General features: G+C 45.2%; 1 protein-coding gene across 1 annotated transcript in view; it reads right to left on the bottom strand.

Annotated features, from left to right (window-relative positions):
- The window catches only part of prdm5 (PR domain containing 5), a 151,932-nt gene that overhangs the window by 106,749 nt on the left and 19,003 nt on the right, over window positions 1-26,180 (bottom strand). Inside the window, exons 3-7 of the mRNA XM_060936812.1 lie at window positions 18,647-18,769; window positions 12,270-12,432; window positions 9,558-9,735; window positions 9,223-9,318; window positions 9,015-9,136 (exon numbers count right to left, since the gene is read on the bottom strand). Coding sequence (XP_060792795.1) covers window positions 9,015-9,136; window positions 9,223-9,318; window positions 9,558-9,735; window positions 12,270-12,432; window positions 18,647-18,769 — 682 coding nt within the window. The remainder of the gene's footprint in view (window positions 1-9,014; window positions 9,137-9,222; window positions 9,319-9,557; window positions 9,736-12,269; window positions 12,433-18,646; window positions 18,770-26,180) is intronic.

The raw sequence follows: 26,180 nt of genomic DNA, 5'->3' as shown, positions 1-26,180 counted from the left end.
TTAAGAAGACAGCGTCTAAAGAAGCCAGATCCCTCTGAACTGTAAACTCAATGCTATCCCAGAAATCCTTCCTGTAATATGCAAATTTGGCCGCCTCTGATTGGACAGCGCGACGCATCAACAGGCAGAAAGTGTAAAAGTACAAAATGTGTTAAGTGAGCTGAAACAGTAAAGATCAGATTCAATGCAATATTTATCAACGAACAACTTAAACTTAATATAATAGTGTACTTTATATTATAATCAAGCATGTCAAGCCTACCGTCACTGTGTAACCTGTCTCTCTTTAGTTGTAGACTAACTCAAATAGTAGATCATTTCACTCATGGTTCTCTTGCTAGCCTCGCGCCGGTGCTCGGCTTAGGTTTCACTTTGCAGTGGCTGGGTCAAGACGTGTTATGCTTTGCAATAAAAAAAAAAAAACATTGGTACAAAGCAAGCCCATTCACTTTTTTTATGCTGATAAGAGAATTACAATGTTTTTTTATGTGACAAAAATGTGCGATTAAATTGCGATTAATCGCGAGTTAACTATGACTGTCGCAACATTAATCACGATTAAATATTTTAATCGCTTGACAGCACTAGTAAATAATAAAAATACAGTAAATAGCTCTGTTCCATAACTGGAGTAATCCATATTATGTCAAGAAACGCTCAACTAAGTAAAGGGAAACAACATCCATCATTACTTTAAGACATGAAGGTCACTCAATCCAGAAAATCTCTGTTAGGACTAGGACTGTTTTGGCCTCTAGAGGCCGCTGTTATTTCCTTTTCATGTCGTGTTTATTTTGGCCTCTAGAGGCCGCCACTGTTCCTGTGTTTTGTGTTTGTGTTAATTGCCTAATTATCTTCACCTGTGTCCTTAATTAGTTTGTCTATTTATACCCCTGAGTTCAGTCCTCTTGTCACGGAGTCTTTGTGCTGTTATGTTTATCTCCAGTTTCCTTTGTACTGTGTTTTTTGATCTTCTTAGCTTTTGTATTTTTGCACTTTGCTTTTCTTTTGGATTATACTCTTTGGTTGTTTTTTTTTGTCTTTTGTTTTGCCCTGTATATAGTGTATATAGTTTAAATAAACCTTTTGATTCTTTTTCTACTTCCGCCTCACGCCTCTGCATTTGAGTCATCCCCCTGGTGGCCTAGTGGGGGTTTGCTGGATTATCACACCAACGAACCAGGTTCGAATCCCAGCAAAACCCTAACAGAAAGACTCCGTCATGACCGACTCAGCAGAGGCTGCTTCAACTGTCTACCCGGCCAACCTTCAGGGAATTATGGCAGCTTTGACACGCTTTGGAGCGACCATGGACGCTCATGGACGTACGCTCACCAGCCAACGTGAGGCCCTCGCTCGCCACGAGGAACTGCTTCAGCAAATTGGGAAAACCTTGGCACAGCTGACATCTCTGCCTGCATCTCCTGCTCCTGATCCAGTTCCTGCTCCTGATCCAGCTCCCACTCCTGCTCCAGTGCCTCCTGCAATGCTGCCTTCTTCACCTCGCGAACCCAGCCTTCCTGCACCACAGAGGTATGACGGCAAGCACAGTGAGTGCCGAGAGTTCCTTACCCAGTGTCAACTCACCTTTGAGCTTCAGCCTACCACCTACACTACAGATCGCCGCAAGATTGCCTTTGTGATCACCTTATTAGCTGGTAAGGCGCGAGCCTGGGCTACTGCTATCTGGCAAAGACAGGGACCTGAGTGCTTTGATTTCCAGCTGTTTTCTGAAGAGATGCTTCGGGTCTTCGATCAGGCAGACATCAGTACTGACGCAGCCCGAAAGCTCATGTCCATCCGGCAAGGAGGAAGCGTCGCAGATTACGCCATCTCGTTCCGAACACTCGCAGCAGTAAGTGGATGGAACGAGACTGCCCTGGTGTCAGCCTTCCACCATGGTCTGTCTGACCCCATCAAGGACGGTCTGGCCTCTATTGGATGCCCAAGTGACCTCGAAACCCTCATCTCACATGCTATTCGTCTGGACAACAGGATGAGAGAACGCCACCAAGCCTTGAGCCCCCCCAGCCTCCCTACCTCTACCTGGAGACCGTCTACCTCCTTCAGTGACTGTCCAGAACCCATGCAAGTGGGTCGTACTCGCCTCTCCGCATCTGAGAGGGAGCGCAGAAGGAGGGACAAGTGCTGCATCTACTGTGGCAAGCCTGGTCACTTCCGAGCATCATGTCCCGAACTCTTGGGAAAAGGACCGCCCCGTCCAGCCGAGGGAGGGTTGTGACGGGGCCTACCCTCTCTCCCGGACTCCCTGGCCAAGGAATCTACATCCCGGTCTCCATCTCCTGGGGTGAGTCTGTCCACTCTTGTCAAGCTTTGATAGACTCAGGGGCGGCTGGGAACTTTATGGATATTCACTTCGCCCAAAGCATCAATATTCCGACTGCACCTCTTGAAGTCCCACTGTCTGTGTCTGCCCTCGATGGCCAAGCGTTAGGTGATGGAAGAGTCACCCAAGTTACTTCTCCAGTTTTCCTCCAGTCTCAAGGTCACAAGGAAGAAATATCCCTGCACCTGATTCCTTCACCTGAGTTCCCAGTTATTCTAGGCCTTCCTTGGCTTACTCGCCACAACCCTCGCATAGACTGGGTAACAAGCCAGGTTGTGGAATGGGGCCCTGCATGCCATGCCTCTTGTCTGCTCTCTAGCTCTCCTGTGTCTCCTGCCGAGCCCCCTGATCTCACCGAGTTATCTCAAGTTCCCACAGAGTACTGGGATCTCAAGGAGGTATTCAGCAAGAGCAGGGCCGCCGTTCTTCCTCCGCACCGGGCCTACGACTGTGCCATCGACTTGCTCCCTGGGACTACCCCTCCTCGTGGCAGACTGTTTTCACTCTCTCAGCCAGAACGCAAGGCCATGGAGGAATACCTCAAAGATGCCCTGGTCTCTGGGTTTATTCGACCCTCCACTTCACCTGCTGGAGCCGGCTTCTTCTTTGTCGGCAAGAAGGATGGGGGGCTCCGACCATGTATTGATTACAGGGGCCTGAATAAGATCACTGTGCGCAACCGATATCCCCTTCCGCTGATGTCCACAGCTTTCGACCTGCTCCAAGGCGCCACCGTCTTCACCAAGTTGGACCTACGGAACGCATACCACCTCATCCGTATCCGACAGGGAGACGAGTGGAAGACTGCCTTTAACACCCCGTCTGGGCACTACGAATACCAGGTGATGCCCTTCGGACTCACCAACGCACCAGCTGTTTTTCAGGCCCTAATCAACGACGTCTTAAGGGACATGATTAACCTATACGTTTTTGTCTACCTCGACGACATCCTTATCTTTTCCAAGACCGTGCAGGAGCACCGCCACCATGTCCGCCAGGTTCTCCAGAGGCTGCTACAGAACAATCTGTTCGCCAAGGCCCAGAAATGCGAATTTCATGTTCCCGAGGTCTCCTTTCTGGGATTTATTGTACGGACAGGCCAACTCCAAATGGACCCTGCCAAGACCCTGGCCGTCCGGGATTGGCCTACTCCCAAGTCCGTTAAGGAGGTTCAGCGGTTCTTAGGATTCGCTAACTTCTACCGCAAGTTCATCAGGAACTTCAGTTCTGTGGCAGCACCCATGTCTGACCTCACCAAAGGGACAGGTGGATCTTATGGCTGGTCTCCTCAGGCAGAAAAGGCGTTCAAAGACCTCAAGGACCGCTTCTGCACGGCACCCATTCTGGTTCTCCCGGACACCTCCCAACCATTCATCGTGGAGGTGGACGCCTCGGACAGTGGTGTCGGCGCGGTGCTCTCTCAACGTTCGGAAGGAAAGCTGCACCCCTGCGCTTACTTCTCCCACCGCCTGAGTCCTGCTGAGTCCCGGTACGATGTGGGGGATCGAGAACTGCTAGCGGTCAAACTGGCCCTTGAGGAGTGGAGGCACTGGCTGGAGGGAGCACAACATCCATTCCTGGTTTGGACTGACCACAAGAACCTGGAGTACCTCCAGCAAGCCAAGAGACTGAACCCTCGACAGGCTAGGTGGGCCCTGTTTTTCAGTCGGTTTGACTTCACCCTCTCATACCGCCCCGGCTCCAAGAACACCAAACCTGACGCACTGTCCAGACTGTTCTCTGCCACTAACAGGGAGAATGAAGTCGGGCCTATTATCCCTGTGTCCCGGATTGTGGCCCCTGTCCGCTGGGGTATTGAGGAGGCTGTCCGACGAGCCCAACGCCAGGACCCCGGTCCTGGGACGGGGCCACCAGGCCTCTTGTACGTCCCACATCAAGCCCGGGCCAAGGTTCTCCAGTGGGGTCACTCTTCCCCTCTCACCGCCCACCCGGGAGCTCGGAGGACCCTGGACTTCCTGAAAAGACGCTTCTGGTGGCCTAACATGGAGAAGGAAGTAAGGTCATTTGTCCTGTCCTGTGAGGTTTGCACCAGAACCAAGAACCCACGACAGCGTCCCCAGGGTCTCCTGCATCCTCTGACCATTCCCCGGCGTCCCTGGTCCCACGTGGCAGTCGACTTTATCACGGGTCTCCCTGAGTCACAAGGTAACACGGTCATTTTGGTCTTAGTTGACAGATTCTCCAAGGCCTGCCGCTTCATACCACTGTGCAAACTCCCCTCTGCTCTTGAAACTGCGAAACTTTTGTTTAATCATGTCTTCCGAGTCTTTGGTCTTCCACAGGACATCGTCTCAGACCGAGGGCCCCAGTTCTCCTCCCGAGTGTGGCACGGGTTCTGCAAGGTCATCGGAGCCACTGCCAGCCTCTCCTCTGGGTTTCACCCACAGTCCAATGGTCAGACGGAGAGGCTCAACCAGGACCTGGAAACCACCCTGCGAGGCCTGGCTATGGATAACCCGACATCGTGGAGCACCTGGCTGCCATGGGCGGAGTACGCCCACAACACCCTGCAGTCATCGGCCACCAAGCTGTCGCCATTCCAGTGCCAATTCGGGTTCCAGCCACCTCTGTTCCTGGACCAGGAGGAGGACGCGGGGGTGCCCTCGGTCAACCAATATGTGAGACGGTGTCGCAAGACCTGGAGCAAGGTCAGGAAGACCCTCATACAGACCTCCAGAACCAACCAGACTCAGGCCAACCGCCATAGAAGACCTGCACACGCTTTCCGCCCTGGGCAGCGTGTTTGGCTGTCCACTAAGGACCTTCCACTGCGGGTGGAGAACCGCAAGCTTGCTCCTCGCTACATTGGCCCCTTCAAGGTGGTGCGCAGGGTGAACCCTGTCTCCTACCGGCTCCAGTTGCCCCGGACTCTGAGGATCAACCCCACTTTCCATGTTTCCCTGTTACGGCCCGTACTGACGTCTACGTATGCCCCTGCCCCTAGGAACCCCCCACCCCCCCGCATCTTCCAGGGGCAGACTGTGTTCACTGTGAATCGCCTGCTTGACTCCCGCCGGGTCCGCGGCGGGTTGCAATATCTGGTGGACTGGGAGGGCTATGGTCCTGAGGAGCGCTGCTGGGTTCCTGCTCGGGATGTCCTTGATAAAGAACTATGTCGGGACTTCCATTCGGCCCATCCGGATCGCCCTGGGAACGTCAGGAGACGCTCCTAGAGGGGGGGGTCCTGTTAGGACTAGGACTGTTTTGGCCTCTAGAGGCCGCTGTTATTTCCTTTTCATGTCGTGTTTATTTTGGCCTCTAGAGGCCGCCACTGTTCCTGTGTTTTGTGTTTGTGTTAATTGCCTAATTATCTTCACCTGTGTCCTTAATTAGTTTGTCTATTTATACCCCTGAGTTCAGTCCTCTTGTCACGGAGTCTTTGTGCTGTTATGTTTATCTCCAGTTTCCTTTGTACTGTGTTTTTTGATCTTCTTAGCTTTTGTATTTTTGCACTTTGCTTTTCTTTTGGATTATACTCTTTGGTTGTTTTTTTTTGTCTTTTGTTTTGCCCTGTATATAGTGTATATAGTTTAAATAAACCTTTTGATTCTTTTTCTACTTCCGCCTCACGCCTCTGCATTTGAGTCATCCCCCTGGTGGCCTAGTGGGGGTTTGCTGGATTATCACACCAACGAACCAGGTTCGAATCCCAGCAAAACCCTAACAATCTCAACATCTTTGAATGTATTTTCAAGTGCAGTTGCAAAAACCATCAAACGCTCTGATGAAACTGACTCTCATGAAGACCGTCCCAGGAAAGTAAGGCTAATATTTACCTCTGCTGCAGAGGATACTGTACATTCAGTACAGTTACCAGCCTCAGAAATCACTGATTAACGTCACCTCAGATTAGAGCCTACAGTACATGAATGCTTCACAGAGTAAGTGAAGCAAATAGCAGACACATCTCAACATCAACTGTTTGGAGGAGACTGTGTGAATCGGGCCTTCACGGTCAAACTGCTGCAAAGAAACCACTACTGAGGGAGGCCAATAATAAGGAGAAAAATAAGCGAATTGCTTGGGCCAAAAAACACAAGGAATGAACATTAGACCAGTGGAAATGTGTACTTTCGTCTGATGAGTCCAAATCTGAGATTTTTGGTTCCAACTCCCGTGTCTTTGCGAGACGCAGAAAACGGGAACGGATGGTATCTGCATGTGTGGTTCACACCATGAAGCATGATAGATCAGGTGTGATGATGTGGAGGTGTTTTGATGGTGATGCTGTTGCCGATTTATTCAAAACTGAAGGCACACCTAACCAGCATTAGTACCACAGCATTCTACAGCGACATTCCATCCCATCCGTTTTATGCTTAGTGGGACCATCATTTGTTTTTCAACAGGACAATGGCCCAAAACATACCTGCAGGCTATGCATCAGGGCTATTTAAGAGCAATTCCAGCGTTATGGACGTGACACTTGAACTCAAAATGGCAACAAATGACCCAGTGCATGTTTTATTGTCTCCCAGTATTTAAACAGGTGTTGCATATTTTAAGGCTGTACCATACTGGAGAAGTGATAGAACAAGAACAATTCCCATAGTACATCTAGGGCATGCCAGAAAACGCCAATAAAAGATGCGTTATGGATGTGACAGAAAAAGTATCACTTTTCTTGGGTGACTGTACATTTTTATCAAACTCTGTGAAATTGTAAACCTAATGTCGAAATGGAGAGATCCATTTGATAGAGGGGTCCAAGGTGAATATTAAAAAATCTTTGTTTAAAATATTTTGTATTTCATGCAGAGTTTCGGAAGGAAAAGTCAGCGTTATGGATGTGACGAAATTCCGTTATGGATGTGACGCGTCTGAAATAGACATGGCATATGTTTAGAAAATCAGCAATTTAACCACCATAACCCTTTGAAAAAAACTCTAAATATCAGCTAAAACTATCAAAGTTCTTAAATAATATTTAGGATGGCTATTGTTTTGCTGTTTTGTGGATTTTAGCATACATTTCTGTGGCTTGTGGCAATAATATAGAATTGTACATGATCAAAGTTGATTTTAGCTTGGGTTTTACATTATAAGAAAGAAAGACTGACATATTAAGGCGAAGGGAACAATTCTTGTGACAAATTGGTTCAACTTATTCACATCTGTAAAATACAGGCCTAGGCGATATCTCCCGGAGTGGTTTTGATGTATTACATGTTGCTTTATTTTTGCATGGTGAGGTTGACATTTACATGGAATTGCCCTTAACCAAGAAAAGAGTGAAGGCGTGCTGCATCAGATGACCTGGGCTCCAGAATCACTCGGCCTAAAGCCAATTGTGATGGTTTGGGATGAATTGGACCACAAAGTGAAAGAAAAGTAGCCAACAAGTGCTCAAGATATATGGGAAATCCTTCAAGACTGCTGGAAAACCTTTCCAGGTGACTAGCTCATGAAGCTGGTTGAGAGAATGCCAGTAGTGTGCAAAGCGTCATCAAGGTAAACAGTGGCTACTTTGAAGGATCGAAAATATAAAACATGTTGCTTTGTTTGCACTTTTTTGCCTACTACATAATTCGACAGGTGTTATTTCATAGTCGTGATGCCTTCAGAATCATTCTACAATGTAGAAAATAATAAAAAATAAAGAAAAACCTTCGAATTCAAAGGTGTGTCCGATCTTTTGACTGGTAGTGTATACCGTATACACATGATCATAGAATGTACTGGTGAACTAGCAGGTACTGTTGAAGAATAAGGCTGGAAAGCATTCTGTTCATCTCATCTCATCTCATCCGCTTATCCGGGGCCGGGTTGTGGAGGCAGCAGTCTGAGCATGGAAGCCCAAACTTCCCTCTCCCTAGACACCTCGGCCAGCTCCTCGGGAAGAACACTGAGGCGTTCCCAGGCCAGCCGAGAGACATAGTCCCCTCCAGCGTGTCCTGGGTCTTCCCCGGGGCCTCCTCCCAGGGGGACATGCCTGGAACACCTCCCCAGGGAGGCGTCCAGGAGGCATCCGAAAGAGATGCCCGAGCCACCTCAGCTGATTCCTCTCGATGTGCAGGAGCAGCGGCTCTACTCCAAGCTCCTCCCGAGTGACTGTGCTTCTCACCCTATCTTTAAGGGAGCGCCCAGCCACCCTGCAAAGGAAACTCATTTCGGCCGCTTGTATTTGCGATCTTGTTCTTTCGGTCATTACCCAAAGCTCATGACCATAGGTGAGAGTCGGAACGTAGATCGACCGGTAAATCGAAAGCTTCGCCTTTTGGCTCAACTCCTTCTTCACCACGACAGACCAGTAAAGCAACTGCATCACTGCGGAGGCTGCACCGATCCGCCTGTCGATCTCACGCTCCATCCTTCCCTCACTCGTGAACAAGATCCCGAGATACTTAAACTCCTCCACTTGAGGCATTCTGTTCAATTAAACCAAAATTGCAGTGATAGCTACCAATATGTTTTCTTTCAGAGCTCTCCATCTTCCCGATTATGTTTTTCCAGCAATAAAAAATGCAACCTGATTTTTTTTTCTATCCCTGATTTCTTTTCAGGATTAAATGCAAGTGTGTGTGTTTCAAAAAATCTGGCAAGCTAAAGCATTAACATTACAGCTAAACTGTAAATGGTGTACATGAATGTGTGTGTGTGTGTGTGTGTGTGTGTGTGTGTGTGTGTGTGTGTGTGTGTGTTGTACCTGTGTGAACGTTGCTTTTGTGCTTCTTCAGGGCGTCTTTGCTCTTGAATCTCTTCCCGCAGCTCTCGGCCTTACAGATAAACCTGGCTTCCCCTTTACAGGCTTCCTTGTGCTGTTCAAAGCTACACACAAACACTCGTTTGTGTAAGTAAAAAAGGTGGTAATTCTGTGTGTGTGTGTGTGTGTGTGTGTGTGTGTAATACGGTACCTGGACTCAGAGCTGAAGGAGCAGTGACAGAGAGCACACTGGTGAACTCGGGAAGCATCCCCAACTGAAACAGAACTCTCAGTGCAGTGGAGAACACTATGAAACACACACACACACACACACACACACACACACACACACACACACACACACACACACATATTTTGGAATTATTCAATCTAAACAATCCTAAATTGCTAGAAATATATTGAGAATATGCAATATTCTATATATTGAATAGTGCAAATGTGAAGACACTATTGAAGCTAATCCTAAATGGTGTGTGTGTGTGTGTGTGTGTGTGTGTGTGTGTGTGTGTGTGTGTGTGTACTGACTGACGCTGCAGTGCCTGTTTGACGGGGAACTCTTTGCCACAGTTGCGGCACTTAAACTCTTTGTCCTCGGCGCTGGCTCTCTGGTGTAAACTCTGCAGGTGTTCAGCCAGAACCTCCTCGCTGGGGAAACTGCTCTCACACAGCAAACACGGGTGATCTTCCTGCTTAATCGCTGACTCTATACACACACACACACACACACACACACACACACACACAAATATACAGTACATACTGATTAGTCTAAAGAACCTTTAAAACAGCAAGGATCCATTTAAGAGTTAAAAAAAAAAAAAGACACAGACCCTGTCATCACATATGCATTTTATGAAGATAAAAAAGACCACTAAAAGGTTTTTCTAAGTGTGCAGTACTTTTTTGTTATATTTATTGGAGCCATAAGTGACTGGTAAAACCTGCTTATAACTAAGAACTTACTGTTTGTGATTTCCACCACTCTAACAACCCCCTGGCTCTGCCCTTGAAGGTCCCCTGACCCCACTTTAAGAACCACACTGCGTAAAATAATAATAATAATAATAATAATAATAATGTATTTGGAGCATACAAACAAAAGTCTCTATGCTCTAACAAAAAGAAAACAGAAGGAAATTAAAACATTACCACACCAATAAAAATTATGAAAAAAGTAAATATATGCATTTAAGTAAATATATTTATTTTTTTCACGGTCCAGTTTCCATCAAATCCTGCACTCTGATTGGCTGGCGAGCGGGTCCGTATCCTACGGTACGAGCCCCGGTTACGGACCTCTGGCGACTCGCTCGTTCACAACAACAACAAACATAGTAGCAATTTTTGTCAACATTTATCTTTTTTATAAGATTTATTTATAAGATTTTTATCAAAAATCTTATAAATTTTTGCCAGCATTTCTCAGGAGAATAGCATTAATTTTACATCATAGATAGCGATAACGACAGTCTTCACAGCGAAAGCGAGTTTTACTACCCTGAGGAAGAAGAAATAAAATAAAACATTTCAGGAGAAAGCTAAAAACCTCTAACTTGCTGACGCCGAGCAAAAACATGGCTGAATCCTGAATGACTCCTATTTGTATAAATAGGGGACTACATAGGCAGCAAAATGTAGCTTTTTTCCTGCCATGGAAGTGCACTTGTATACCGAGGAGGAAGCAATTTGCATTACAGCCGTGAATGAGGATTCAAAATGGCGCCTCGGCTCGGTTTTCCTTTTCGGGCGCTCTCGTTTTCTGTTAGAATTTGGTAAAGAAAAAAATATATTATTTACCAGCTTAAGGTCGGTCCGTATGGTGAAATACTGTGACCTCGGCCTTGAATACTGACCTTGGCCCAGAGGGCCTCGCTCAGTACTTTCAAGACCTCGGTCACGGTATTTCACGATACGGACCTCCTAGCTGGTAAATAACATATGTATTTAATGGCCCTTTTCCACTACCCTTTTTCAGCTCACTTCAGCTCACTTCAGCCCGACACGGCTCGCGTTTCGACTACCTCAGAGCAGCACGACTCAGCTCGCTTCAGCCTTACTCAGCCCCCAAAACTCGCACGGTTTTGGAGTAGGGCTGAAGCGAGCCAAACTGAGCCGAGTGGGGCTAGGGGCATGAGGAGACACTCCCCTGTGCACTGATTGGTGAGGAGGCGTGTCCTCACATGCCCACACACGCCCCGTGAGCACGCTGGGATCTGTAAACACCGTAAACCCGGAAGAAGAAGAATTACGAATTACGAGAATTTCTGAAGCCTTATGCGCCTCGCCTCATCTATACGCTCTTGCCAGTATCTGTTGGCGTTGTCGGTGACAACAAGCCACAGCACCAAGACCAGCAACACTAACGACTCCATGTCCTCCATGTTTATTGTTTACTATCCGGGTCTTGAGACTACTGCTTAAAAGGTCACTGATGTCACTGTTTGCGCCGCCTAATGACATCACGTGACGTCCACCCACTTTCGCTAACTCCACCCAATGTGTCCACCCACTTCCAGCCAGCACGGTTCAGCGCGGTTGTAGTCGAAATGCAACTCCAGCAGCCCCACTCAGCTCGACTCAGCCCAACTCAGCACAGCACAGCTCAGCCCAACTCAGCCGCGTTGGTAGTGGAAAAGCGGCATAAGTAAATATATGTATTTAAAAGCAGTTGCAGTCAGTAACTCAAAGCACAACAAACTGAAAATGTCGCACCCTAGGTCTCCGAATACAACTGCCTCAAACACCTTAAAACTTTAAACCTACAATATAATATGATATAATATAACCTATAAATAATATGTAACCTTTTAAACCTATAATAATGTAATGTAATATAACCTATGATACCCCAGAATCCAAAGCTGGTTTTGCCCAGATATTTCACACAACGACCCATATATGATGAAATCCATGTTGGGTACTTTCCGATCACGGCATTGTCAAAAAACCTCCAGATATGATCCAGATTCTTGCAAGAATTTAAAAAGATATCTCCAGATTCTTGGGGTTTTGGCACAGTGCCAGTGCTCTAAAGAACAGCACACTGGTCACACAAAATGGCAAATCCTTAAAATGTATTTTTCTAAAACCGATTTCAAACTGTGTGTCTAGACTGGGAACCACGAAGGATCAAATCAATGCACACGTAGATTTTGCAGTGAATTACAGTTCAGTGACACTGAACTGATATCACTCCTGTCATGTCTACATTACACTGAAGCTAAGAGCAACACAAACCTGGTTGAGTGCTGACACTCTTGGCCTCCTTGCTGTCCTCTTCTTCATCTTTGACGATCTCGTCCTCCTCCTCCTCCTCCATATCACTGTCCAGGTAACCAATGAGGAGCTCCGTATCTGTTTCTATGTCATCGACGGCGAGGTAAAAGATGTTTTCCCCATCCTTCAGACAACACAAACACTCTTGTCATGCTACACTTAGGTAAGAAAGTGATGGAATCCGATTGCATTTCCTCCTGATGGAGAAATGTACAGCCCCGATTCCAAAAAAGTTGGGACAAAGTACAAATTGTAAATAAAAACAGAATGCAATGATGTGGAAGTTTCAAAATTCCATATTTTATTCAGAATAGAACATAGATGACATATCAAATGTTTAAACTGAGAAAATGTATCATTTAAAGAGAAAAATTAGGTGATTTTAAATTTCATGACAACAACACATCTCAAAAAAGTTGGGACAAGGCCATGTTTACCACTGTGAGACATCCCCTTTTCTCTTTACAACAGTCTGTAAACGTCTGGGGACTGAGGAGACAAGTTGCTCAAGTTTAGGGATAGGAATGTTAACCCATTCTTGTCTAATGTAGGATTCTAGTTGCTCAACTGTCTTAGGTCTTTTTTGTCGTATCTTCCGTTTTATGATGCGCCAAATGTTTTCTATGGGTGAAAGATCTGGACTGCAGGCTGGCCAGTTCAGTACCCGGACCCTTCTTCTACGCAGCCATGATGCTGTAATTGATGCAGTATGTGGTTTGGCATTGTCATGTTGGAAAATGCAAGGTCTTCCCTGAAAGAGACGTCGTCTGGATGGGAGCATATGTTGCTCTCGAACCTGGATATACCTTTCAGCATTGATGGTGTCTTTCCAGATGTGTAAGCTGCCCATGCCACACGCACTAATGCAACCCCATACCATCAGAGATGCAGGCTTCTGAACCGAGCGCTGATAACAACTTGGGTCGTCCTTCTCCTCTTTAGTCCGAATGACACGGCGTCCCTGATTTCCATAAAGAACTTCAAATTTTGATTCGTCTGACCACAGAACAGTTTTCCACTTTGCCACAGTCCATTTTAAATGAGCCTTGGCCCAGAGAAGACGTCTGCGCTTCTGGATCATGTTTAGATATGGCTTCTTCTTTGAACTACAGAGTTTTAGCTGGCAACAGCCGATGGCACGGTGAATTGTGTTCACAGATAATGTTCTCTGGAAATATTCCTGAGCCCATTTTGTGATTTCCAATACAGAAGCATGCCTGTATGTGATGCAGTGCCGTCTAAGGGCCCGAAGATCACGGGCACCCAGTATGGTTTTCCAGCCTTGACCCTTACACACAGAGATTCTTCCAGATTCTCTGAATCTTTTGATGATATTATGCACTGGAGATGATGATATGTTCAAACTCTTTGCAATTTTACACTGTCGAACTCCTTTCTGATATTGCTCCACTATTTGTCGGCGCAGAATTAGGGGGATTGGTGATCCTCTTCCCATCTTTACTTCTGAGAGCTGCTGCCACTCCAAGATGCTCTTTTTATACCCAGTCATGTTAATGACCTATTGCCAATTGACCTAATGAGTTGCAATTTGGTCCTCCAGCTGTTCCTTTTTTCTACCTTTAACTTTTCCAGCCTCTTATTGCCCCTGTCCCAACTTTTTTGAGATGTGTTGCTGTCATGAAATTTCAAATGAGCCAATATTTGGCATGAAATTTCAAAATGTCTCACTTTCGACATTTGATATGTTGTCTATGTTCTACTGTGAATACAATATCAGTTTTTGAGATTTGTAAATTATTGCATTCCGTTTTTATTTACAATTTGTACTTTGTCCCAACTTTTTTGGAATCGGGGTTGTATGATGTTATCATTTATAAGGTGTGCAGTAATGTTCATAAATGTTTATATGGCTTAAACAATCAGTGAAGTTGGCAATACCTCATTCCTACTGCTAACCAACTAACCACACTGTTCACTCAGGATATTAAAACATACATGTACATAATCACACGCACACAAGACTGAAGTGTGATCCTCATTATAATAAATATCTATGTTTTTGTGATTCAGGTTATGCTTGTCAAACATGGAGTGATGCTGTGCAGACAGAATGACAAGATGAGGAACAGCTAATCAAATCACTAATAAAAGACATACGCACACACATGCACGCACACACGCACGGTGAGCGATGGAGGGGCAACAGAAGGAAAACAGTTTATCCACTTTTCTTGATTAAGGTCACAGGTCAAACACTGGAAAACCCTCAATTTGCTGTTATCAAACCTTCCACTTGTCATGGGTCAAACCGAGACCACAAGCTCTCATTTTTCTTTCATTAAACAAAGAAACATGCGCGTTCTTATAGTGTACCGGTATATATGTCTACCTATACACAGAGAAAGAGAGAAAGACTGATGAGGTTACACACACACACGCACATTGACCAAAAGACGGTCATAATTACCACAAACGATATTTTTAAAAAATTATTTAAAAGTTTTTTGTATTTCCAGTGCAGGACTTCCAGAGAGCTCTTGTAGGGGATAGTGATCCCGTAATTTTCATCGTATTCATTGTATTACGAAATATAACAATACCTTGGTGAGCTTTAGCAGATCTGAATTTGTGAAAAAAATTGTGACTGCCTTGCGTGTAGATTATGAACAACACCGGTTGACTTGCTCAATTTTTCATTAATTTGCTCAGCACTGTTCATGAGCTCTCAGTTCTAACCTCAGACATATAGACAATGGACTAGAATCACTTGTGCATGTTATTAAACACAATATGAATACATATTAGCAGGGGTTCTCAAATATTCTGTCTACAGCAGTGTCAGAGAAGAGGGGGCTGGAAGGTGTTTATTTACAGGCATGCTATTATAATACAAAACCATGATGCAAAGTCAGTCACAGAAACAAAAGAAACAGAAAGGAGAGTCATTAAACCAGAGTACCATAAACAAGGCTCGGAAACAAAACAGTATACGTCACGAAGCTTTGGGTATTTGCAGAGTCCTTATATGAGCACACTGATTACACTCTAAACAGCAATAGGTGAAACCAATCATAATTGGTTCTAACAGCGTGCACAACGTGTTGTACATGAACAAGAGCAGCCACTCAAGCTGCACCAGGCTTGTGCATGTGAAGGCGTGACAGAATACCCCCCCCCAAAGAGCTCCTAAAATCCTCCTTGGGCTGCCTCAGGGTTAAGGACCTGGCACGGGAAGATGTCACCTCAGAGCTCCGCTCAGGCTCTAGGTGGACTTGCCACTGCAACCTAGGCTTAGGTGGAGGCTTGGGTTCTGTTCAAGCTTTAAACAGGGGTATGAGGATAATTGGGGGGGCTGAGGCATAGGTTTGGCCATGGACTCAGACATGGGCATGGACTCAGACATGGGCATAAGCATAGAATCAGGCAAGGTCATGGGTTTGGGCATAGGCCTGGACTTGGGCATAGGTTTGGGCATCGGCATCAACTTGGGCTTAGGCACAGACTCTGGCATAGATGTGGGCTCAGACATGGGCTTAGGCATAGAATCAGGCATGGACATGCGTTCAGACCTAGGCCGGGACAAGGGCTCCAGACTAGACATGGACAAGGTCTCCAGACTAGACATGGATTCAGACTTGGACATGGGCTCCGGACTAGACATGGATGAGGGCTCTGGACCAGACATCGATTCAGACTTGGACATGGGCTCCGAACTAGATAAGGACTTGGACATGGGCTCCAGACTAGACATCGACTTGGGCTCTGGATTAGAGATGAATCCAGGCATAGACATGGACTCAGGCATGGATTTGGGCTTGAGCATGAGCATGGACCCTGGCATCGGCATGGGCATGAATTTGAACATGGACATGGACTCAGACATGAATCTGGGTTTGAGCATGGGCATGGACCCTAGCATCAGCATGAGTATGAATTCAAACATGGGCATGGGCTCAGGCATCAGCATGGGCTCAGGCATGACTCTGGGCTTGAGCATGGGCATGGACCCTAGCATCAGAGTGGGCATGGATTTAAACATGGTCATGGACTCAGGCATCGTCATGGGCATGGACTCAAGCATGAATCTGGGAATGAGCATGGGCATGGATCCAGGCGTCGGCATGGGCATGAATTCATGGCCATGGACTCAAGCATGTACTCTGGCTTAGACTGATTGTGGCATGGACATGGACTTGGGCCTGGACATGGACTTGGACATAGACTCTGATATTGGCATGAACATAGATTTAGATCTTAGCATGGGCACGGGCATTAGCATGGGCATGGACTTGGACATGGGCTTGGATCTTGGCATGGGCTCTGGTGGTGGCATGGGCATAGACTCAGACGTGGGCTTGGGTTTTGACCTTGGCATGGACTTGGGTTTGGTTTGAGTGATATCTTGGAGGCCAGGCAGCAGAGCGAAGAGCTCATCCCCACTGAGGCCAGGCGGCGGAGCGATGACATCTTCGAGGCCAGGTGGTGGAGCAAAGAGCTCGTCCCCGCTGAAGGCAGGCAGCAGAATGACAACATCTTCAAGGCCAACTGACAGAGTGAAGAGCTTATCCCCACTGAAGCCATGTGTCAGAGCGATGGTCTCATCCTCACTGAAATCTGTAGTGGAGGCCACCCTGTCAGCCTCTGGAGCAAGCAGTGGAGTGGAGGCCACCCTGTTGGCCTCCCAGGTATCAGCCCCCTCCCCCAAAAGTTTTATGGGGGTTCCTCCTTCCTGGAAGCCTGGAACCAGGACTTAAGCTCCTCGCTGAATAACTTGGAGCTCCGGAGGCATGGGTGCTGTTCTCTGACTAGGCCTTTGGCCCACCAGCATGCCGGTCCAGTGAGCCAATAAATCATGCGGCCAACCCACCAGCTCTCTGGAGGTTTAGGCTCCACCAAGTCCTCGTAGAAGAAGCGGCACTGCAACAAGAATCTGTTGGGCGGTTGCTCCACCCCATCATATGGCAACAGAATATCCAGCCCTATCCGCTGGAGAAAAAACACAGATCCTGGCTTAAGCTCCATGACATTATCGCGGGAGTGCGTGGCGTACCTGTTCCTTCCTGCTACATCCATGGTTGAGGCAAAGTATTCTGTCAGAGAAGAGGGGGTTGCAGATGGATGTATGTGCAGGAATGTGTTTATTTACAGGGGTGTTATTATAATACAAAAACATGATGCAAGGTCAGAGTCACAAAAACAAATGAAACAGAAAGCAGAGTCATTAAACCAGAGTAGCATAAACAAAACTAGGAAAGATGGAAAACAAAACAGTGTACTTCACAAAGCTTTGGTTGTTTGCAGAGTCCTTATATGAGTGTGCTGATTGCGCTCTAAACAGCAACAGGTGAAACCAATGAAAATTGGTCCTAATGGTGTGTGCAACACACTCCATGCGTGAACGAGAGCGGCAGCTCGAGCTGTGCCAGGCTCGAGCGTGCAAAGCCATGACAAGCAGGGGTTCTCAACTGTCTCCAGGGACACTTTTCAGAGTGAAAAGAATTTCCAAGGAGACTATTATGATCACAGCACAGGTTTACATTTAAGAATAATCAAGCACAATACAGTCTATCATATTCACAGCACTTCCTGGTTTTATTAAATGTGCAGTTGGATTAAATGTAATGCTATTTATTTGTGTTTTTAATAACTGAGATTTAGATTGAGCCTTTTCATTTCAAGTGACTAGTCAAAGGGGTTTACAACTATGAGAACTAAACACTAACCATAACAACAATGGGCCTTATAATCCTCAAGCTGGATAAGAGTAAAAAAAATTGGTATATTTATTATCTGCTGCACTCAGCCAATTAGATGTTTGTTACCTTTTTTTCCTCACCATATTATTTGACAGTGATGTTACATGTTTTTAACTGACCTTTATGTGGTATGAGCACACATTTAATCATCATCTAGCTCTAATTTTAATGAGATCATGTGATGGAAGTAATTGAGTAAGAATTTTGTGTGTATGTGTGTGTGTGTGTGTGTGTGTGTGTGTGTGTGTGCGCACCCTGAACTATTTCATTTGGACAGATGACAAAGATGAAGGAGAAAATGATGACGGAGGAAGGCAGAGCGTGTGAGACAGAGAGATGAAACGGTGGTGGATGACTTTGTGTATATTTGAGTGTGTGTGTGTGTGTGTGTGTCAGTCATTTTTTCTTATCTTGGGCCAAGCGTCATTACACCTTCTTATCTAAGCCACCTTCAAAGAGTCACCACACACATACAGCACCATCGCATTGCTACAACAGACATAACAAACACACACTCTCTCGTTGTCTTTACTCTGTTTTGCAGAGTATATACATATATTTTTAGATAAATGGAGAGTTTGATCAGCGTTTTAAACGGAAACGATGACCACTCTCTGATACCTGGATAGCAGCCAGGTTTTTCTGCTTCTGAGATGGCGCCTGGTGCACGAAGCGTAGCCAGTTAGCATGTCGAGGGTTGCTGGCATCCAGTATGTACAGCACGTCACCTCTGTTCCCTCGAACCTGCAGCAACAAAAGCATACAAAAAAAGAACATGTCAGTGAATGTAAGATTCTTGGAAGCAAGAAGGTAATCACATGCAGACTGGCCAGTGATCATGTTAACATGTACAAAATAAACTGATAACTACAAAAAAAACCAAAAGGTTTTGATGATGTGATAATGGTGAAAATTCTAGCCCTGTGTTTGAAATCGCTCCCTCCTCACTATATAGGGCACTATACAGGTAGTTGTCGACTTACGACCTATGCGACTTACGACCGATCGACTTTACGACCGGCTGGTTATGATTGGCAAGTGTTTCCCAGCTGAGCTAGCTGAGCATATGAGTTTCTGCCCCAGCTCCCGGCAGCGCCTCTCGCCGCATACAACAGTTTCCGCCCCAGCTCCAGGCACATGTGCAGTCTCTCTCGCGCGCCCTCGCACACTCCGTCCTACAGTTTCCGCCCCAGCTCCTGGTTTATGAAACGAGCAAATCCTTCCGCCAGCCCGAGCGCTGCAACAGCTGATGATGACGTAGACGACCCACAGCCAAGCACCAGTGATGCCAGCGGTCACTAAATTTTGTATTTTGCTATGTTTTACATTTGTATTTTGCTATGTTTCAAACTAAAATGTTTTCTATTTTTCACACCTGTATTTTGTATTTTTTGTTTTGCATATATTAAACGAATTGTACTGTACGCAGTGTAGTATGCAGTGTTTGACTTAAACCAAATAATGAGCCAAGGTAATGAAATAAGAAAATGTTGATAAAATAAGACTAAGATGATTACAATATCATTACACATCACAATATACTTGCGTTCATTTAACATAGGCCGACTTACGACCAGATCGGTTTACGACCGGTCAGTCGTAACCAAACGCAGTCATAAGTCAACGACTACCTGTATAGTGCGGACGCCATTTTGTAGTGCTGTCTGAAACCTTAGTGAGGATTATTTACACCGTATTATAGTGCACTCAAAGTATCCCACGATGCATCATGAAAAGTAGTGTACAACCGATGGTCACTATATATCCCATCATGCATTGCGGTCGCGCTGAAAGAAATCAAATTAAAAGTCTCAAATTTGATTTAATAAAAGGCAGCGGCAAAGAAGAAAGTATTCAGCATTGATTTAAAAGAACTGAAAGATGCAGGAACTTTGTATTTATTAATGTGGGAAATGCGCTCAGTATAATATGTATTTATCACAAAAATACACGCATGTATTTATTATTTTGAAAACCCACCAGCCGACTGATCTGGCACGTTTTAATTGTGCGACAGTAATGACGTAAATACCAGCGCGACAGAGTAGTGTCCGAAAGCGTTTTTTCATTTTACCAATGAGCTCACTATATAGTCCTCTATACAGTAATTCCCGAGTAGTGAACGAGTGAGCGATTTCGGACACAGGGTAGGTCAGCATGGGTCAGTCAATATTCTGATATTTTGCACTTCTATAGGTTTTTTTTATAACTGGAATGATATGACAAAAATACTGTATCACGATACTTGAAGACTTCGAGGATACAAGACACGTACCATGGTGCTTGAAAGGTTTGTGAACCCTTTAGAATTTTCTATATTTCTGCATAATATGACCTGAAACATCATCAGATTTTCACACAAGTTCTAAAAGTAGATAAAGAGAACCCAGTTAAACAAATGAGACAAAAATATTATACTTGGTCATTTATTTATTGAGGAAAATGATCCAATATTACATATCTGTGAGTGGCAAAAGTATGTGAACCTCTAGGATTAGCAGTTAATTTGAAGGTGAAATTAGAGTCAGGTGTTTTCAATCAATGGGATGACAATCAGGTGTGAGTGGGCACCCTGTTTTATTTAAAGAACAGGGATCTATCAAAGTCTGATCTTCACAACACATGTTTGTGGAAGTGTATCATGGCACAAACAAAGGAGATTTCTGAGGACCTCAGAAAAAGCGTTGTTGATGCTCATCAGGCTGGAAAAGGTTACAAAACCATCTCTAAAGAGTTTGGACTCCACCAATCCACAGTCAGACAGATTGTGTACAAATGGAGGAAATTCAAGACCATTGTTACCCTCCCCAGGAGTGGTCGACCAACAAAGATCACTCCAAGAGCAAGGCGTGTAATAGTCGGCAAGATCACAAAGGACCCCAGGGTAACTTCTAAGCAACTGAAGGCCTCTCTCACATTGGCTAATGTTAATGTTCATGAGTCCACCGTCAGGAGAACACTGAAAAACAACGGTGTGCATGGCAGGGTTGCAAGGAGAAAGCCACTGCTCTCCAAAAAGAACATTGCTGCTTGTCTGCAGTTTGCTAAAGATCATGTGGACAAGCCAGAAGGCTATTGGAAAAATGTTTTGTGGATGGATGAGACCAAAATAGAACTTTTTGGTTTAAATGAGAAGCGTTATGTTTGGAGAAAGGAAAACACTGCATTCCAGCATAAGAACCTTATCCCATCTGTGAAACATGGTGGTGGTAGCATCATGGTTTGGGCCTGTTTTGCTGCATCTGGGCCAGGACGGCTTGCCATCACTGACGGAACAATGAATTCTGAATTATACCAGCTAATTCTAAAGGAAAATGTCAGGACATCTGTCCATGAACTGAATCTCAAGAGAAGGTGGGTCATGCAGCAAGACAACGACCCTAAGCACACAAGTCGTTCTACCAAAGAATGGTTAAAAAAGAATAATGTTTTGGAATGGCCAAGTCAAAGTCCTGACCTTAATCCAATCGAAATGTTGTGGAAGGACCTGAAGCGAGTAGTTTATGTGAGGAAACCCACCAACATCCTAGAGTTGAAGCTGTTCTATATGGAGGAATGGGCTAAAATTCCTCCAAGCCAGTGTGCAGGACTGATCCACAGTTACTGCAAACGTTTAGTTGCAGTTATTGTTGCACAAGGGGGTCACACCAGATACTGAAAGCAAAGGTTCACATACCTTTGCCACTCACAGATATGTAATATTGGATCTTTTTCCTCAATAAATAAATGACCAAGTATAATATTTTTGTCTCATTTGTTTAACTGGGTTCTCTTTATCTACTTTTAGGACTTGTGTGAAAATCTGATGATGTTTTAGGTCATATTTATGCAGAAATACAGAAAATTCTAAAGGGTTCACAAACTTTCAAGCACCACTGTATCATGATCTATAGGTTTTCTAGCAAACTCAAGTACCCCTCACTGCAAATCCAAAAGTCCAGGGGGTGAAGACATCTCAGTGTGTTTCAGGTTGGATAACGGAAGACAGAACTATATGAACACAGAACCAAAAGTCCAGAGGGTGGTGTCAGACCTGATCCATTTCCTCCTCCCTGGCTGGAACTGAACCGAAAGTCCAGGGTATGGAGACAACTCAATATGTTTCAGGCATGATGTGTGTTTGTTGTTGTACAGGATCTCAAGGTTTAGGGATTAGAGGTAAGGGTTAGGGTTCATGTTGTCTTTACAGGTGGAGTTGGTTCAGGTCCAGCTCCACCCCTTGGACTTTTAGTTCTGCAGCAAGGACTATCTCAGCAACCAGCCAGCATTTTGAATCCACCATTCTAACACATTCAGGTGCCTGGTTCTGAACCAATCCAGTGTAGGCAAAGCTATAAATATAGTTGTCCTGTTGGAAGGTGAACTGCCACCTTCCGCTCTCATGTCTCTTGAAGACTGGAATAGGTTTTCCTTTAGGACTGCCCTGTACTTGGCACCAGCCATCTTACCCCCAATACTGACTAGTTTTCCCACATCCCTACAATATGATGCTCCCACCACCATGCTTCATGGTCAGGATGGTGTTCTCAGGGTGATGAGCAGTGTTTGGTTTCTGAATAATTTAGCTCTTCATTCCAAGGCTAAAAAGTTCTATTTTGGTCTCATCAAACCAGGCAACCATACTGAGTTTCCCACATGCCTTTTGGCAAACTCCAAATGGCTAACGGCGTTGCTCTCACCACTCTTCCATAAAGTTCAGCTTTGTGGCCTATCCAGGCTATGGTTGTCTTGTCAAAAGCTTCCACCATCTGAGCTATGGATCTCTCAAACTTTTAGCCTCTTGGTTGCTTCTCTGACTAATTCTTACCCGGTCACCCGGTGACTATATTTTGCTGGAAGAGCATGCCTCATTGTGTTTTCCTCCTTACATCACCAAGCATCATTGGCTTAAAAAGAGGGATTGATGGTAAAATGAGTCAGAATATGCAAAGCTCCATATTTTTAAGGTCAAACATTGAAGCAACAATTATTTGTTCCCTAAACAGGTGAGAAACAGGACAGCTTCTTACAAATGCAAAATAGGCACAATCCTTCAGGCAAAATGTTTTGTCTCCAGAGAAACAAAACGTCTGACCCAATACTGCAATGGTGGCATTTTGATACCGTCAAGAAAACTGATCCAACACACAACTCTTCCATCATCCTTTTGTTCACCTGTTGTTTCTGTGCTGGATAAACTTGTTATGACCAGGTTTCTATCCCTGATGTTGTTCTCACATTGCTCACAATAGCACTTAGGAGGATGTTTTTTATCTTACAATACGCTTTTATGAGTAGGTATTGTCAACAAATCTAGAACACTGACCATGATTCACTAAAGTAAAAGAACCACTAATCACTGAGAGCGGGATCACAACCAGCAGAGTCATATTCATACAGTAAATTCAAACTTTGCGGTGTATTAGCAATCCAAAAAATAACAATGACACAAAAATTCTCTTTGTCAGAGTTATCATTGGACCTATTCAAGATAGTTATATCTTGCAATGAAAAGGGCAAAAAAAGATTGTGCTTAACAAAACAAAACATATCTTTTTAAGCCATCATTGCCACAGGCACTTTAAGAAAGCAAAAGAGCCTGAGTCTTAAGGGGTGTTCACACGGCAACTTTTACTCCGGTATAGCACCGGGGCTGCCCCGGTAGAGTGTTCACAAGGTACAAAGTTATACCGGTGTAGCCCCTGAAAGCTGCTTAAACCAGTGCAAATCTAACCCTGCTCGGGAGGTGGTTTAAGAAATTTACTCCGGAGTAAATGCTAGTTTGCGGGGCAGCACCGATATAAAATGGGCTGTCTGAACGCTACGGGGTAGACTCGCTACGCGTGAGGAGAGCTGATTACATACGGGCATTGCATAATTTGCATCCTGGTATTTTGCGCTTCCAAAATGGCGAATATCAACAACAGCAGAACTGCATGTCTTCCAGTGTTGCCAGATTGGGCGGTTTTAAGTGCATTTTGGCGGATTTGAACATATTTTGGGCTGGAAAACGTCAGCAGTATCTGGCAACACTGGTGTCTTCATCCACGTTGTTTTCCCGGCGCTTGGTGATGCCATGACAACCGGGAAAAGGAAGTACATTTTCATGCATGCACATATTTCATTTCCGCATTATTACTATCGTATAGCACGGTCGCAAAAACTGCCATGTGAACGCAAGTGGGGCTGCACCGGTGCTAACACGCTTCTCTCTAGTAAGCAGGTTTGTGACGTGTGAACGCTCCACAAAATTTACACCGGTGTAAGATATATCGCAACAAAATGCATCGGTGCAGCATCGATGCAAATATGTGCCGTGTGAACACCCCTTTAGTGACCTTGACAGTCAACTAACAGATGCATAAAGCTCACTTTCCCCAATTTTCTCCCAATTTGATCATTGCCAATTAAACATGTCACTGATCCTATACCCAGTATCAGTACTGGGCCAACACCTGCAAAAAATGGTGTGTTAGATATCAGAGAAAACATATTGGATATCGCATGCTGTATCTAATATCAAAAATTAAATTTGGAAAAGAAATACAATTTGATAACTGGAAATGTGTAGAAGTTTAGTAAGGCTTAGCTTACAAGAAAAAAAAATCAAATGGGCATCAGTATCAGCTCATATTCAAGGTTTCAGTGTCAGTATTGGAAAAGAAAATGTGGTTATAGCGCTATCTCTATTGACAATTCTCACTTACTAGTTCTCCCCTGTCAACAGCTTTTAAAACTTCTGCTCATGCTATGTTACAGGCAACTGCATGAATTTGGAGAAGCTGCTAATAGACCTCTTTTGTATTCATGAGCTCACAACCACCTGTGATTGGTTAGTGTTGTTCTGATTGACACCAGAGACAGTCGTCATCGGCTGTTCATCGCTAGCGATGATGACTGCTTCGTTAGGGTGCACAGAAATGCAGGTGGACCGCAAGGCCCGCACCACAGCGCTGGCAATCCACAGCAGCGGCTGAGGTGCCACAGAACGTCCAGTCTCATGAGCTCCTGCACACTATTCTCCTCTCCTAGCAAAGTGTCTTGCACGGTAAGGTAAGACAAACGATGTCGTGCCCCCATTGTGTTGTCTCTCTGGATCTCCAGACCCGATGTCAAGTGGTGCACAAAAGTGCCACAGACCTGATGGGTATGGAAGTTGCCCCGCAGTGACAACTGACTTGCCAAGTGATGTCATCCACTGGCCATTTGAGTGGCTCTTCCGCATGCCATCTGGTGGTGTGCCATTGACCCTGTTGGGTTCATCTGTCACTTTGCACCGAGAAGCGCCCTGCTGCCAGCGCCTTATTGGTGATATAACTTTTTTTTTTTTTTAAGATTTTTTTGGGGCTTTTTTCACTTTTATTGGATAGGACAGTGTAGAGACAGGAAATGAGCGGGAGAGAGAGATGGGGAGGGATCGGGAAATGACCTCGGGCCGGAATCGAACCCGGGTCCCCGGATTTATGGTATGGCGCCTTATCCACCTGAGCCACGACGCCCCCATATAACTACTATTTAACCCATAACTGAAACCCAGGCAGGTGCTACCACTCCGGGCAGGCTTTTAGATAGAGGGGCGTCTGGGCGTCTTTTCGACGCCCTGTACTGAAAAAAACAAGAAATTGGACGCCCTACTTTTTAGTACGACGCCCTAAAGACGCCCTAATATTTCCGCCCGTGTTATGTCCGGTAACTTAGCTGAATATGTTAAAAAATCGCCGAGTCTGAGCTTTCCGAGGATCTACAAGCTTTGTTGACACCGCCATTTTGGAAATTTCAGAAATCTCGCTTTGACAGCTGTCTTTCCCGAAGACGCCCAGGGTTACCATAGCAACAGCACGAGCCCAGAGTACAAAATATAGGCACCCGCCGCAGAGCTACAGAAACACGCGTTTCTATGGCTGCACTAATTTCAAAGTTGTGAGAGCCCTCGTTATAAATAAATGGGTTATTAAATAAATTTGGTGTACAAAGCACTTGTAATATGCGTTCCCAGAGCAGAGGGGGAAAAGATGTATGCCTAGGAGACACTGGCATAAATATCCAGACAATATAGCCGTAGACTATATTGCCGCAGCTAAATGTGGAATGTAGTCTATAGAAAACCGGCCTTACCTGACATGTTATTTATCCCGAATAAATCCTTTTAACAGTAAATAACACATTTTCATGCAGA

The sequence above is a fragment of the Neoarius graeffei genome, chromosome 13 (genome assembly GCF_027579695.1).
Source record: "Neoarius graeffei isolate fNeoGra1 chromosome 13, fNeoGra1.pri, whole genome shotgun sequence".
In the NCBI taxonomy this organism is placed as follows: Eukaryota; Metazoa; Chordata; class Actinopteri; order Siluriformes; family Ariidae; genus Neoarius; species Neoarius graeffei.
Note: the sequence above shows the minus strand (reverse complement) of the source record. Positions and strands in the feature narration are given on the sequence as shown.